A 17,258-nucleotide genomic window follows, 5' to 3' on the forward strand; every position below is an offset into this window, starting at 1 on the left:
TTTTGAAATAAATGAGGACTATATCCTCCACTAATTATGAATTTTGAAGTAGGATTCTCTCTTCCCTTAATTTTCCTCTCATTCCCTCCTCTCCTGTTTGAAAGTTACGATTTAGCCACTTCAACATCTTATATTTATTTATTTTTTACAAAGAGAAAGATAAAAAAGAAAGTGTAAGAGAAGAGGAAGGATAGGAAGAGAATTAACAATCAAGAAGGGAGATAATTCTAATCATGAATTTTTGGCCGTTCTTGGAGATGCCCTTAAGGTGGAGGTGAAAAAGGAAACCATATCCTACGTGCAGCACAATGATAGCTCCAAAGACAAGCACATGACAGGAAGCTGATTGGTTGGGTGCCTGGCGGGCAGTCCACAGCCATGTGACACATCCCACCAAGAACTACCACGTGTCCACTAACCCACCCTACACGTGTCATCCGACCATTCTGGTCAGTCATAGTGGACTAATCTATAATTTTCATAGCCTAATCAGATGATTAATGGAAAAGTAATTAATTAATTAATAGAGATTTTGTATACTTGACATGGCAATGGGCTGGCCTGCTGCAATCCTGCCTGTGCAACACGTTTCGAATGGCACACCTTTCTCTCTTCTCTCTCTCTCCTCCTATTTCCTACCCACCTTCTTGTCCGCCACTTCAACGGCGAACCTTCGTGGTTGCTTCCAGAATCCAAGTGGCCTCCGTAACTTCCACCTCCAATTCACACGCGCCGCCGAGAGTCGTCGTGACTAGAGAGCACGGCAAGAACAGCAAGCTCATCGCCTCCCTGGTACGCATTGCTCTCCGCCTCTCGCTTTCCCTGTCTCTGCCATTTGTTTACCTGCGATTTTGTTGGGGGACTGGAAATTTAGCTGTTTGTGCTGTGTTGGATTTCTAGGGTTGTACATTTTGGAAATGTACTCTGGGGACGCCCTCTTTCTTGCATTTTCGAATTTGATCTTGTGAAATGTGAAATACTCTGCATGTACTGTTGATTGGTTGTCAAAATTCTAAAAGTATATTTTGAAATGTTTTCGGGCTGCAGTTTAGCCTTGGATTACCAGCCAGGTGTTTGATGAAATGTGACAGTGATTGGCAGTTTACGGCATTTTGTTCTTCAGCATTTGTAAATCATCAATTTGCAATTTTCCCATTTCCACCGTTTTTCGAAAGTTTAATTTTTTGATATTCTCCAACACATTCACATTTGAAAGTTTAATTCTTTCATATTCAGTTGACTTATTTTTCGGCACCTAAACACGAAATTTGAAAATGCTTGCCTTTTTGCGTCAATACGTATGCGTACGCGTATGCCTGTTTATGTCTATACGGATGTATGTGTGTGTTTATGTGTATTTGTAGAATAGGTCGCTCTGGTGGCAGTGTGATTGAATTTTCGAATTTTGAGTGCAGGCCAAGCAGGGAATCAGCTGTTTGGAGCTTCCGCTCATTCAGCATACACGGGGGCCTGATCTGGATAGGCTTTCTACAGTGTTAAGTGGTAAATTCTTCAACTTTCTTTTCTAATTTGTCGATGTCGTTGAGTAATTTCACAGATAATGCAACCAAGTTGACTTGACCCATTTTGTCCTTTGGCCTTCAAACTTCAGCTCGATGTTTCCAAATTTCTCTTCACAAAGTTCAAGTTATGTGCCGTGTGTATGAAAATAATTTGTGATGGATTGTGTTTATTTGATTACATGCTCACCTAGCATAGTCCAAACAAATGTACAACTATTTTCTAACAACGTTCTTCATTTAATGGCCCTTATTGGCAGCAGATACTACATTTGATTGGATTGTCATCACTTCCCCTGAAGCGGGTTCAGTCTTCTTAGAGGCCTGGAAGTAAGGGAGAAAACTCAATAAACAAAAACCTGGCGTATTTTACATTTAAAGACTTGTTCATACAAATTGTTACTTTATTATTGACCTTTAGGGCTGCTGGAAGTCCAAATGTTACAGTAGGGGTTGTGGGGGCTGGTACAGGCAAGCATATTTGAGGAGGTAGTACAGTCCTCAAAGCGATCCCTCAACATTGCCTTTGTGCCATCCAAAGGTACTTATGAAACCGTGTAGGCAATAATTTAGTTTGTACAATCTGTACTATTGCATGTTATGCTTCCTTCAATCAATGTGAAGGTCCAAGAAAGGCGAACTTCATCTTAAAAAACATTATGAAACCACTGGAAAGTACTAATTAAATTAGAAACTCTCCAAATGTAGATGCATTGAAGAATGAAATGCATTGAATAATGAATATCTGAACAAAAGTTTTCTAGATTGCTGAGCTTGATTTTATTATCGTTTTCTTTTGTTTAATTTAAGACTCAATATTGTGGGTATGCTCTCCATGCCATTCCTGGATTCTGATTCTTGCTCTTATTTTAATAACTGCGACTCTTCAGCAACAGGCAAGGTTTTGGCTTCAGAGCTTCCTAAGAATGGGATTGAAAAATGCACTGTTTTATATCCTGCTTCTGCGAAGGCCAGCAATGAGATTGGTACGTGGAATGCTTCAATCTGGATGCCTGCTTCTTTTGGATAGAGTTTTTATTGCTTTCGCCATTTTAGGATTAGGCATATTCATGATTGCAATCTTTTGCGATTCTTATTTTTGGGATACGTAGGGTATGTCACGTGATGAAGCCTGCAGTTTGGTCAATTTAGAGTTGTAGTGGCTATTAAGATTATGTGCGCTGTCATATATCTTTGATTCATCATTTTCATCTTTTATATTTGTTTCAGAGGAAGGCCTGTCCAATCGTGGGTTTGAGGTCACAAGGCTAAATACATACACAACGGTGTGCTTACTCAACTTTGGCATGCAAGTGTGGTCTCCTTATATTGGTTTTAAGTGATCTATAATTTCGACTTTTTATTAACGGTTCTGTGAAAAATTTCTTGTAGATTAACGACAATATATTTACACTTCTCTTTTCTATATTTGTTGTCATCGATTGGTCATCTTTTCTGTGTTGCTGTTGGATTCCATCAAAGATAATTTCTCTTTCCAGGTTTTTGGTTTTGGAAATTATAGTTGTCCACCATAAAAGTTAGTACGTCATTCAGGATCAATAGGCGTCCCTGCTCCTCTTCTCAATCATTGCCTTGCTACAGTGTAATGTGGACATTTGGATTTTGATATGTTTGTCTGAACCTTTTTGTTATAGGTTGCAGGTCGACAGTTGATGTTATATTAGCACTAATTGAATAGGACTACTTGTGATAGCTAATGACTTATTCCCGTCATAACTTATCATGTTTCTTGGGATACTTCCTTCTAGGGACCTGTCCATCATGTCGACCAAACAGTTTTAAAGCAGGCACTCACCGCTCCTGTCATAGCAGTTGCTTCTCCTTCAGCTATTCGGTCAGTAACTGGTTGCTTTTTTGTCATATGTAGCATGTAGATAGTTTCCTGAAGCTACTTAAGAGTTATTTGTTTTTCACCTATCTGTTTTCTCCAACAGTGCCTGGGTCGGTCTTATTTCAGAGCCAGAGAAATGGAGCAATTCAGTTGCCTGTATTGGTCAGACAACTGCTAAGGCTGCTAAGAAATTAGGCCTGAGAAATGTTTACTACCCGGCAAACCCAGGTCTTGAAGGGTAATATTGACCTTTCATTACTGTATATTATCCTTTCATCCGATGTGAAGAGATGGTGAATTCAAATGTACTCTATAGTTTTCATTGTTCAGATTTTCTTATATCTGATATTTCCCCTGACGATCGTTGTAGTAGGCTACTATGAGATGCCTTCTTATATCCATTTTCTTTTCTTTTTCTTTCTGAACCTTTTGTTTTGGACAACAGGTGGGTGGGTAGCATACTAGAAGCGTTGCAAGCAAATGTACATTTGTAAATTTGCAGGCAGTCTATTTTTTCAGGTAGAGTTTCTCTTCTGCTACGGTTTAGCAACTTCCATCCTCTTTTTTCCTGTGGTTGTATGGATTAAATAAGCCGCGTGTCTTCAATTCTCTCCCAGGCCCAGGCAGGCTGACCAGGAGATAACCGGAGCAGAAATGGAAAGTTGAGTTTCCTAGTTTCTGCATAAATGCAGAACGAGGATGAAATATTTGCAAAGAGTATGAATGGAAGACGTCAAGATATTCAACACCCTGAGGGGATCATATTCATTAGGCAAAGCTTCCTCCTGGTCCGTGAAGAGATTATTGTATCATATGTGGAAAGGAAGCTTACCCTTGTATATGTAAATTTTGTTTACTCAATTACGCTATGTATCATCAGTTTTGGTGCCATGTTTGACTGCTAGTTCATGTGTAGTAACGAGATACGAGTCTAATTATTTGTACATTTTTTTTGAACAAATTCTTTGTATATTTTATTCTTAATTTTTCGAGAGTTCTTGTCATTGTTGGTGTTGAATGCATCATATCATTTAGTGCATGAAAAAAATCTTGACAAAGAAAAAAATATTTTTAAATGAGACAAATCTTCCTCTTATCTATAAGCTTTGTAAAAGAAAAATTTATAACATGAATCATTTTCGTCCAACACAAATTTCTAAACAACAAAAAACCCAATAAATGATATTATACGATCATCTTGGTCATTGTTATAATTATTTAATTTATATATACTAGCATTTGCATATACATTTTGTATGTATGAAAACATTTTTTTAGAAAATAGAAGGAGAGAGGAAGAGAGAATGAGAGAACGTTTGGGGGGGGGGGGGGACGGGGGAGGTTTTTGTTTTTGAATTTTTATTTTTTTATTAAAGGTATTTTAATGTCATCTGGATGTGAGGTTTCAATAAAAAATAATAAAATTTGAACATATAAAATTACATTATTGCCCATCATTCTTTTTTGTGTGATAGAAGACTAATTTGTCTTCTCTCTCTTTTGGTTGACAAAGAGAGTTTCATTAATTAGTAGAGATATATGGTTATCATATATACTTTTTGAATATTTGATCGTAAATATCTGGATATTCAGATAATTAACTTAGGATTAATCAAGGGGGGTTCGGAAATTGATATGATTCAATTAGGAGGAAGGTGGAAGCTTCCCCTGAAGAAGAGATGAGATGAAGGTAAGTGATCGCTGCGGTTGATATGACCTGCTCCTCTTATGGTGATGAATGCCAACCCTTTGTACCCAGCTACATATCCTCCAACCTGCCAGCCAATTACACCAGAATTAAGGAAAATGTGTCATCCCATCTTGGATTGACATGTATAAATTAGTGTATGGATTTACGCTTTTGTATCATATCTACTGGTATTATAGTTTACTCTTGTTATAACACGTGTTTATCTATTAATACTAAAAATACTCTAACAGGATGTGGATGTTTAAGTACCTGTCCATTTCAACACCAGGGTCGCCATGGAGCTTGTAGAGGCAATTTCAAGTGTTTATGGCGTATCTAGAAGATGTGACCGGTACTCTCCCATCAGTATCTCCACTGCGGGTCGCATATTTAACAAAAAAAATCTCGGGTGCTATTGATTACTAAAATATAATTATAATATGCATGTGTTTATATCTATATAACGTATATCCTGATATAATATAGCCTTAACCAATTAGTGAAAGAAAATTGAGAAATGCTAAGAAGACTCTCAAAAGTAAGATTTTCCATAGAACATTTGTTATCTCATTTTTTTTTTTTTTTTTTTTACATAATATTTTATAATATTAGTAATGAAATTAATGCTAATGATGATGTGGTAGAGAGTCTCACTTGAGATTGTATCCTTAGCATTTCTCATGAAAATTAATCTTCTCAAGTGGAAGGGGAACTTTGGGATCATTAAACTTAGCTTAATCAACTGAAGGGTTTCACCCGTATATCCATAAACGTATCCCCCTTGCTATCAGCTGCTTTACGGTGGGTAGAATGGTGGTTGGGCTGTCCGTCCATCCAACTCCACTAGACGCAATGCATGAAAAATAAGAGTGAGTTAGTTATAAGTAAAACGTCTTTCTCTTTCCCTGTCTGACAATTTAAAATAATTTATCAGTGGCGAAGCCACGTCAGGGCAGAATTGCCCTAGCCTACGTGCCGCTTTTCTCTTTTATTAGACAAATTTTCTCTTGTTTTCTATAAAATTAGAGTGCAGAATGACATTTTTAAGGTGTTAAAATTAGCTCCCAGCAACCCTTGTTGTAGTGCATATTTAATGTACCGTTAAGGAACAAAGTTGTCCAAAAATATATATACCCGCAAGATGACCACTGGAAGATGAACGAGATTTGGCTAACTTGGACACGTGTCCAATCGTGATTGGTTGGCAGCAAGAGTGGCTGCTGAATCTTTCAGTAGCCAAGTCTTTTCCCTAGAAGATTTAGATAGGTCGCCACATAATTGTCAGAGCATGGATCAAAAGAATTGGACTTGCTGCTGCAAATTTAGCAGTAGGTCCTGCTCACACCCAATCCCGGTTGAACACGTGTTCAAGTTTTGATTAAAAAAATCAAAACTTGGATATGTGTTCAACCGGGATTGTGTGTGAGCAGGACCTGCTGCTGAATTCTTCAGCAGCGAAGCCTTTTCCGGATCAAAATCATCATCCTGCATCATGATATATAGCATAGGATCCCAGTTAATCATTTAGTTTGGACGCTTGATTAACTCAGTCTAATATAATGTATATTATATTCCTTTGAGCTCTCTAGCTAGCTGCAGATATACTAGCAGAAGATTTTGAGAGAGATTTAGCGGCTTCTGATATTGTTTTGCAGGGATTTCTTCCGCTGTTCTCTTGTCACCCTCGTTTTCATAGTTGGATGTTGTGTTTGAATATGAGAACCCAACTACCGCTGGTGACTCCAAGAAGATCCCGTTTGCCACTGCCACATTTTTTGGTGTTTATTATTCTAACGAGTCTAAAGTTGGGGATTGTGTGGCTTCAGTGCCCTACAGCACTCAATGCTCTGAATGTTTTAGCCGTTGTTTGATTTCTACAACTAATAGGTTTTATATTTTTAATTTCAGCTTTTCATTTTTCGTACCACTAATTGTTATGTTCCATGAAAAAAATTGCTGAAGTTGACTGAATTTTTGTAATTACCGTTGTTCCAAGCATAGTCGTTTCTGAATAGTGTCATTCTATAACTGTTGACTCTAAAGGGTCCAAGTTTTTCCATGGCTCCATATCCAAAAGATGAGCATCCTGGTCCTGAATATATGTACACAACAACAGAAATCATGCACATGAATTTATTGGAGGTGGCATTGTTGTAGCATGAAACTGTCGTCTGATACTGAGTGACAAGTCAGCATTGAGGTGTTAAAAGATTGCATGTCAGCTTTGAGTTGTTGAAGACGGTTTAGCCAGTTAATTATAGTGAGTACTTGGAGCTAAAAAGTTTTAGCTCTAATTCTGAGACTATATAAGAGATGTGAACTGTTGATGGCATTGTTGTAGCATAAAATTGTGTCATGTAATGGTAGTTAATAACAATTTTATGGTCAAACTGTCATTAGACTTTATAACTTCATAAGTAGTTGTGGCAAAAACATTGAGAACTGGCCAAAAAGTACTTCGTTCTTGTCCATTTTTGTTAATTTTGATTGTTTGTTTTCTCTCGTGTGTCTTGTATGTGCTTTCTTTTCATGGAGAGAGAAAATAGTATGGCCTGTACAAGTGGAAATCAGAATATATAACACATTACATGGCTCAAAACCATTCAGACAACTTAGTAACAGTTATTTTTAAACCTTTAGAATCTGCTGGCATGGTCATAAAATATCTTCATTTAGTGGTGGATCCTATCATCCTAGCACTTTTTTAAGATTAGACACTATAATTTAGTGGTGGACATAAAATATCTTCATTTAGTGGTGGATCCTATAGTTCGGAAATTTTTATTTATACTCATATAACCTCTTTCCATCTTTAACTTAAATTTTAAATATTAATTGTCTATTTTACCATATTGCATAATTACTATTAAGTACTAAATAAAATTAATAATAAAACTCAAATCTATCAATAAACCTACACACTATAATTAAACCCTAGCATCACTCTTTATTTATCCTACAATTATTTCGGCTAAAACCTTAATAGTTCTTATAGAGAAAAATAAGTTATTTATTTATTTATTGATAGATGGTGATTTTGAAGTTTTAAATCCTCCAATTAATGTAGAACTCGATTTATGAATATTTTATTCGTTTAATTTAACATTTTTTAGAGGTTAAAATGAGTTTTTAGGTTTTAATTTTTTTTCATCAATCCTGCATAGTACCCTTTGTTAAACTTTCTACAACAACAAATTGTTGCAGACACTCTCCCGGTGTCTGTCAGTACCCCAAAACACCATCCAAGACGATTTCTACTACTGCTGCTACTGCTAGTACATGTATGGCTGCTGCTGTCCTGTGTCCATGTGCCCTCCAATACGATTTACATTTTTCTTGTAATTGATCAATGCTTGAAGACACTGATTTAGGAAATGAGTCATCCACAATCACTCCAGATAAAGAATTAAATAGCTAACAAATCCACCTACTGAACCTTGCCTGATACCTTTTCAAAAGCTAAAATCATTGGATGGCTGCACAATGTCATTAATAGAGTTAAGAGTCAAATGGGTGTAAAGATAAATTTGCATATTGAATTAGGTTTGTAAGGGTATTTTCGGTAGTACATGGTTTAAAGGGATATTAATAGTTTAATTAAAAATCAAATGAGTGCAACAAGTAAGTTTGATGTAGAAAGAGATTACATGAATTTAAATAAAATTTCCCTTATAGTTTTTATATTTTTCATTAAAAATCTAACAATTAAAAAGTTTGAAATATCCTATACTACAAAACACCATAATTTTTTTATTAAAAGGGATGATGTCTCATGATTTTCCACAAGAATTATACCACAAACCGTGTTTGATTTATGTATATTGGAAAACACACTACGTACATACAGGCATAGTTAATTGGTGCTCAAGAGTACAAGATTATTTGGAAAATTCTTGCAACTCGCAAGTGTTGTCCACCTAGCTCGCGGGGTGGCAGGCCAGGAAACATTTGGGATGCAAACCCCATGCATTCTTTTTCACTTTAAGCACTAGTTACATATATCGTGGCTGTTTATATCAAATTTGGTTGATAGCTAAACAACAAACCGATCGATATCGATCGTTTAATAAGTCTATTATTATAGTAGTGAAATTATCAGAGAAACGGAAAGGTATACTTTCAACAACATTGATATTGTTTTCAACTTGGTAATTACCATGCACAATCTGTCAGGTGTGAGGTTTTATCACAAAAAACCTCGGTATTAGTTGAAAGGGTTAAGATATTTTTTTTCTCATAAATACAATCAATGTGAGATATTTCAACAATTTTATCTAATTTCTAAGTATTATTTTCCCTTAACGTAGTACTGCTGTCACAAATGATGTTATCCATCAATCCAACGATTTGTTGTTTTCCTAGAAAAAACCTACAACTTGCTCCCAGTGGTTATATAGTTTTTTGTTACAAATAAATGTTTTATTAGGAATGACCCAGAGTAGAAGGATTCGAAAATTCAAATTATTCAATTTTTAAATTTTGTAGTTTTTATTAGCCCATCTCATTAACCCCCCTCACACACAGATTCGCCCTCATCTCTCTCGATCGATTGAAGAATATTAATACGCATATATACCTCCACGATAACATAATTAAAAAGGTGAGGAACTTATAGGATAGATGAATAATTGTATAGTAACACTTCAAAGCAATATTTACCTCCATTTAACCATAGCACCAATGGTTTAATTAGTTGATGAATCCTGCGGCGACTCTACAAAGTAGTAGAACAATGCTCTCCCAGCTTTCTGGTCCACAGTAATATACCCTGCATATTGATCAAAGTTTACACCTTGAGGTTGTCCTGGCAAAGAACCAATCTTATCAGCTTCCTTCAACCCATGTTGGAGTCCAATATAAACCGCAGAAAATTGGTCTTCTGCAACATTGAAGACATCCCACAAGTCTGTCCGAGTAGGATTCGCAGATTTGCAAGACTTAATATAACTTGTTGACGTTGTCGATCGATTTGGTTGCCGTTGCATGATATTATAAGAAAGGCTAATAGGTAGCTTGACAGGAGAAGCAAATGTGTAAGCAGTGAAAGCTTCATGATCTCCACTATTTATGTTGTCTGAATATGCTGGTGAACTAGTATCAAACACTAGCTTATACCATTTGTAGAAATAAATTTCAAGAACTGAAAGTTTGGGATGAGAATGCTAAGGCCTTAGCTTTAGGGACAACATAAAGCATACTAGGAATGAAATACATACAATGGCTAGAGACAATGGCTAGGTACAATGGCTAAAACAGGAATACAAACAATGGCTAGAAAATTATGAAAAATATTATTATTTAACACAGCCTATCATTGTCTCGAGAAGATTTTCTTTGGACCCATATATGCGGAAACAATTGAATTTGATAGTTTGAGTATTTTCTTGATTGGTTATTTTCAAATGTTACAATATACAAATATTAATAGGAAAGAATCCTATAATTGATTCTTATTATTGGTACAATTGATACAAAGCAAAAAAGTAAATATCTAGCTAATTGATACAACCAACACTAAGTAGGAAGGTACTCATTCCAACATATTTACTTAAGTCAACGTTGATTGGATGCTAATCTATGCAAATATCTTGTACGTTATTGACTTTCTCAATACTGTCCATCAAATTGGAGAGTAAACATCGTAAACACTAAACTTGTCTAACAAAAAACAAAAGCATTCCTTGCCTATGGCCTTGGTAAAATGTCTGCCAACTGGGATTTGGATGGAACGAATCCAGTGACAATCTTTCCTTTCATAATCTTATCTTGAACAAAATGGTAATCAATCTTAATGTGTCGTGTTCGTTTATAAAACAAGGGATTTACGACAATATGGAGAGTTGTTTCATTGATATCACAAAATGGGGTGGCCGGCCATTGATTTTTATTCTCAAATCATGAAATACCTTTCATGAAGCACGCCACTTCTATGCCAAAAAATACTTTAAACTACCAAGATCTTTGATACGAAATTTCATATTTAAAGAACTTTTAAGACTATCAATGGCATGCAAATCATTTCATGTAATCAAAATGTGGTCAACATAAATGAGAAAGACTGTAGAGCACTTTCCTTGTTGCTTGGTAAATAAGGAATAATCGGCCTTGGACTAAACATATCCCGCAACTGTATTTTCATCGTAGCTTTGTGCTAAATGAGAATACAGTTGTTTATTCATTTATAGTTCTTTTTTTTAGTACATCGATATTTTTTACACTAAGGAGAATGAGAGCTCGGCGAAGCCACACAATGGACAATCTAATTTGGTATCAAATTCGCCATCTACGAGATTCGAATCTAAGACCTCTCACTTCTAAGTGAAGAAGAATACCACCAGACCATAGTACTGAGTAGCTTTATAGTTCATATTAAAATGCCACATCTAAAGATTCTAAGCTACGATTCATGTGTCCATTATATCGTAGAACAAGGGTACTTGTGCTTTGAATGCCGCAGTTCCAATCATTTGATTGGATAATTAGTTTAGCAAGTTTGGATCTTTTTTTTTTTTTTTTTGGTAAACTCAAGTTTGGATCTTTTTATTATTTAAAGGAACTGGTAAACCGTGGAGAAGTTTTTTAGTCCAACGGTCACAGTTATTTAATTCTACTATCTTATGTGTTATAATATAGATAAACAGTCAGGTTTATATGTCATGGTTCTAGAATTATAATATTAATAAGTAGATCTACTTATTATAATATGAATTGATAAATAATAATCATGATTGTATAACAATTATATTGATATGTCTTCTAATGTACAATAATCTTTTTTAAAAGAGAATCAAAAGATAAAAAATAAATCAAATGAGAATCAAATAATAAAAAATAACAGTGGTGTAATATCAAAGAGAAAAATAGTGTGCGAAAATCGTCGCTTTTCTATTTCATGTAGATACATATGTGAATTGTGACATATTGCTCCTCTTCAACCCCACTTTCAATCGTTTTTCAACTTTTACTTCATATTATTAAGTAGGAATGTGAAGCTTGTATTATTTTCTAAATAAAAGAGACAATAAACATCGATGTAGGATATGAAAACCCTAGAGCTCCGGAAAAGTAAATATTATTGAAACTGAAGTCTAAAGCCTATTAAATTGGGCTTATATTATTGAAAACACCTCATAAACCAAATGACTATCTGGCTGAGTGAATAGCTCCACATTCCATACGACGGCAGCGCGCGGTGCCGGCGGAAAATGATGTTCTTGGAATTAGGGAGAGGGAGGGGGAGGGAGAGGAGGAAGCTGTCCTTGAAGGAAAGATGAGATCAAGGTGAGTGCTCGCTCTGGTTGGTAGGTGGGAACCATGAGCCCAGCTCCCCTCACCGTAGCAAATGTCAGCCCTTCGTACCCAACCACATATCCTCCGACCTGGATTGCCATATGTGCCAATAGGCCAAACATGATCGTGGGGAAATTAATTAATTAATTTATCAATGTACTTGGACACTGTCTTCTCTAATTATTATTTTATTCAAATTATAATATGTATTTTTTTTAGTAATATATATCTTAGAATTAGGATATATATTGACTAAATCATCACTTATAACATAATACATAAACGATACACCACTTAGCAAGCGTTCCAAATAAACATATAAAAAATTCAATGGGCATCCTACCATCCTTATCAACAAAAGAATTAAGTGTTACCTCTTCAGTACTAGAGTGCCATGGCCTCCAGGGTGTCTGGATTGGTAAGTTGAGGATGTGTAGGGCGTATCTAGAAGATGTGACTGAAAAGTACCCATCGGTGTCTCCACTGCCAATTGCATTCAACATAAAAACTAATTAGTTCCCATTCCATCTGTGATCATACAATTTAGCAAATATTATAGAAGCTTAACAATTCAAGCTCAAGGTGCCTCACCTATATATCCACAAGCTTATCCCACTTTCTATGAGCTGTTGTATTGTGGGTAGCATGGTTGTTGGGCTGTCCGTCCAATCAGTCTCACTAGTGACCACAAGAAAAGGTTAGATGTGTGTGTGTGTGTGTGTGTGTGTATTTATCCTCAGATGATCCAGCACTATACATTTCAATTAAGTTGATTTGTAGTTGTGAACCAAGGTGTGAAATCTTGCTGCTTTTTTTCTTGGTGAAAGTGAAAATTTGCTGCAGAACAAACAGAACTTTCTTATATATTTACCTGCAAGCAGTCCACTTTGTAGGCCTTGCATGAAGAGCTGACTGCACCTCGGCAAGGTTTAGATAGGCCTCCACATAGTTGTCAGAACATGGATCAAAATCAGCAGCAACCTGATAATGCATGTAACATAAAATCCAAGTCATAATTAAGTCCTTGCAATTGATTCATTGTGTATCTAACCTAGTGGGAAACAACTCTCCCTTCAAACAGTGTTGACAACAGGAAAAATGTTAAAAGGATTATATTTTCTGGTCAAATAATTAGCTCAAGACAGCCAGGGGATGTTTGGGACTAAATCTAGAAAGACTAAAAGTGTTTTTTGGCAATCAAAAGTGTTATGACTGAGTATGGCAAAAAAAATAAATAAAAATGGTACTATTAGATCATGGAAATGTTTCATGGAGAAGCACTTGTGATATGCTTCTTTATGTTGCAGAGATGCTTCCCATAACATCTCTAAGTGTTTTTCAAGAATTGCATGTCTTTTTGGTAAAATTCAAACATGCATATTTCTAATAAAAGCACTCCTTATGAGAATAACTGTTATACAAAAACAGAGCCAAGGCCTTATTGCCATTTGATCACATCAGCCAGCTTCATGCCAAACTGTTAATAACACATCAACTATCAAATTATATACGGTCAACCAATATGCTCAGAAGAAGATTTTATGTATCTTTTAATTAATAACTTCTGATCAGATTATTATTTTTTTGTTCTTTTTTCATGCATTATTTTGTTTAAATCAGTTTAGAGACTTGCAGAACCAGTTGAGGCAGATTTGGGTTCTGAATCGTCCTCTGATGTTGGGCAAACTGGAGCATAGATGTTGGCAATATCAATATATTCTCCTAGCTCCATGCTTGCTTGAGACACATATTTAGCTACACTCTTCGGAGGGATTATCACCTAAATTAGTAAGGTTACAATATTTGTGTATTCCTGCATTGGTTTCGTCAGAGTTGAAAGCATGTGTCCACAAATTATCGAAAAGGGCTAGTAGAGCGGTATTATCATCGATATAAGGATTCCCAATCTGCAAGTATAAAATAATTAACCATACATTAATATCATCGGTATATTGAGTGATGTTAATTTGAAAGACTTGTATTACCATGCAAATCCTTATGTTGCCAGTAAATTATTGTGGACCACACCCATGCGTTCAGGTAAGAAGACTCCATTATGAAATAGATTAGGAATGTGGAGAGTAGGTTAACTTTTTGTAAATACATGCAATGCAAGGTCCTTTAATATCCTAGCATGGAATTTCTACTCTCAAACATCACTTACGTGTGGCGTTACTTAAGTCAAACACATAAACAACACATAGGTCATTGGCCTCAACAGTACTGCTCCACCTATGAAGCACAATGCACACACGTACTCCATGTCACCCACCAATCCGTGTTGTCTTTGTGTTAGGCTTGAATATTTAGCACACGTAAGAATGTGAGAGGAAGTGAAGAAATGTCCCAGTTTGGAAGTATACCAACATTGCAGGTGCTAATAAAGAATTAGACTACTACCTATATTAACTATCAATTAGTTTTATGATAAAACCTCAACTTCTTATACTGTATTACTATAATACTATAAGAGTAGAATAACATAAGCATTTTTGTGATAAAAAAAATGTCATGGTTTAGCATTAGGACGCAAATAAATCCAAATTAATCGAGTACTCACTGCAATTCCTTTGAGATTGATTTTTGTTTGATTGGTGACATTGTTGTTAGAGAGAATGGTGTAAGCAAGTTGAGGTGCATAATGGCCTGCATTACTCTCTCCAGTGATGAACAAATCCCTGGTTTTATATTGGGGAAATCTCTCCAACCAGTTTACAAGGAAAACGTAGTTGTCCTCAGCTGTGCTCTGATCACCCACAGTTTTATAGTCAGACGATGTGTTTGAATATGAGAACCCAGTCCCTAATGGAGTCTCCAAGAAGAGCACGTTTGCCACTGCATGCCATTCATTTGTTCCTCTTATAATCAAATCTACATATCGCCTTGAGACGCTATTTTACATTAGTTAATTAAGAATGAAGATATAATTAAGGTGCTACATGTATGTAATACCGTTGTTCCAAGCATAGTCATTAGAGATTAGTGTCTTGTTGTCACTGCTAACTCTGAATGGTCCTAGTTCTTCCAAGGCTCCATATCCAAAAGGAGAGCATCCTCCAGGTCCTGTGACGGAGACAACAATATTACTTTACCCTATTTACATTTGAAATTACTTGTTTCAGAGATAGAGGAGTAATTGTGAAGACTTCGGATAGACCAGCTAGAAGTCCACTATACTAACCGCACTAAGACTGCCCTCAACTTAAATACATGTGTAATCCAATATACATAAGTGTTGAGTTTTATCACAAAATGCTTGAGTACAATTAGAAGTGAAACCATTCAATATAAGTTATATGTTATTTAGTCATGTTTTCAACGTGGGACTTGTTAAAATTTTAGTAACATTTACCTCCATGTAATGACACCACTAGAGGATTGGTTGAAGAATTTTGGGGTGACTCCACAAAATAGTAGAACAATTCTCTCCCAGCTTTAGGGTCCACAGTAACATAGCCTGCATAGTGATTAAAATTTACTCCTTCAGGTTGTCCTGGCAAGGCATCAATCTTATCAGCTTCCATCAACCCTTCTTGTGATCCGACATACACCGGAGAATAGTGGTCTGGTGCGACATCTAAGCGATCCCATGATTTAGAATGAAGAGGATTTCCAGATTTGCGAGACTTGATCAATTTGTTGAGGTTCTTCATTTGGTAAATGCTAGCATTGCATGATAATATGAAAAAGGCCAACTGGTAGCAAGAGAGAAGCAACAAACATGAAAGAAATGAAAGCTTCATTTTTCACGATTTACTGCTAAGAACAGACTTGGGGATCTGATATATCGACTAAACCATAACTTCAATTTATAGACCTAATAAGCCATGCAAGTGCTTAAGACGAGATTACTTAGGCGTTTACGTGTAATTAACTATGTATTCGGATTTGTAAATTTTTTAAATTGGAGAAACCAATGCACTTCACATGTGAGACAAAACATTGTAAATACAGGCTAATCCTCGAGTCTCATATGTTTGTTTTAAATGTGTGTACAATTACAAAGTAGTTTCATGAGTATGTTCTTCTTGTTCAGTTCTTGCACAAGAGTGCTACTAGCTTCAAATGCTATGGTATATCTCCTAATATGCTTCTAACATATAAATCATCTCAATTCATTTGCTGATACTAGCTTAGCAGCCTACATATCTTTCAATTAGAACTTAGAACGAAAGAACTTTTGCTAATGATGTATATTGGAGAGTGATTTTGTTGGTGTTTGAGAGTACCAACTTGGGAAGTTGTGGACATATTTGCGAGAATTTTACAGATGTTTCTGGTAGTGACTGGCACAAGGAATTCATATGCATATGGAGTTAGCACTTTAAAAACAAAGATAAAAAAGGAAGATTACAAGATGACTTTTTCGGAGTCATAAACATAACTTTTTTCCTTCTATATTTAAATTACTTTTATTGCAAAGATTTTGTACCGAAATTTAGAGTGATTAATGAAAAGCACTTAGAAGTAATTCCTAAAGTAACTTTAAATGTGTTTTTCCAAAAAGAAATGAAAAATGCAGTCCAAAAACACTTTTTAATGTTTTGTACAAAACACTTTGATGAAGTCAATTTTAGCCCTTACAAAAATTGTGTCAATGAAGAGATTCTTTTGTGAGGAACTCTGAGGTAGTGAGTTATGGAGTGATGTGATAGGGGAGTAGGGTCTTATATGAGATAATGGTGGGTCTCAAAACAGGAAATAATAGACTATGGAAGATCTTGTGTTTAAAATCGTACAGATACGTAGATCGGATATTGAACATTAGACTCTCTCGTGCCAAAGGAACTACTATTTGTTTTAAATGTGTGCAACTACTGTACACTTGTTTATCTTAGTATCAACATGATCCCTCCAATCTTTGATTTGGTGTTTAATTCCTTGCACAAAGCTGAAGGTAATCCTT

At 35.7% G+C, this 17,258-nt stretch overlaps 1 protein-coding gene and 2 pseudogenes across 1 annotated transcript; 1 reads left to right on the forward strand and 2 right to left on the reverse strand.

The window, feature by feature from the left end:
- The first annotated feature begins 536 nt into the window (after positions 1 to 536).
- Positions 537 to 4,376, forward strand: LOC103957047 (uroporphyrinogen-III synthase, chloroplastic). The gene is given in 11 exon segments (XM_048581162.1): positions 537 to 792; positions 1,416 to 1,503; positions 1,781 to 1,850; positions 1,942 to 1,990; positions 1,992 to 2,061; positions 2,411 to 2,506; positions 2,751 to 2,806; positions 3,290 to 3,375; positions 3,476 to 3,610; positions 3,818 to 3,891; positions 3,990 to 4,376. Coding segments are annotated over 10 exon segments (897 nt in total). The 5' UTR covers positions 537 to 594; the 3' UTR covers positions 3,867 to 3,891; positions 3,990 to 4,376.
- A 422-nt stretch (positions 4,377 to 4,798) lies between these two features.
- On the reverse strand, positions 4,799 to 10,115 carry LOC103957118 (annotated as a pseudogene).
- A 2,167-nt stretch (positions 10,116 to 12,282) lies between these two features.
- On the reverse strand, positions 12,283 to 16,095 carry LOC103957119 (annotated as a pseudogene).
- Between the last annotated feature and the right edge of the window lie 1,163 nt (positions 16,096 to 17,258).

This window comes from the organism of the source record quoted next, unplaced genomic scaffold, assembly GCF_019419815.1.
Source record: "Pyrus x bretschneideri cultivar Hongxiangsu unplaced genomic scaffold, Pyrus_bretschneideri_v1 Contig1, whole genome shotgun sequence".
NCBI lineage: Eukaryota > Viridiplantae > Streptophyta > Magnoliopsida > Rosales > Rosaceae > Pyrus > Pyrus x bretschneideri.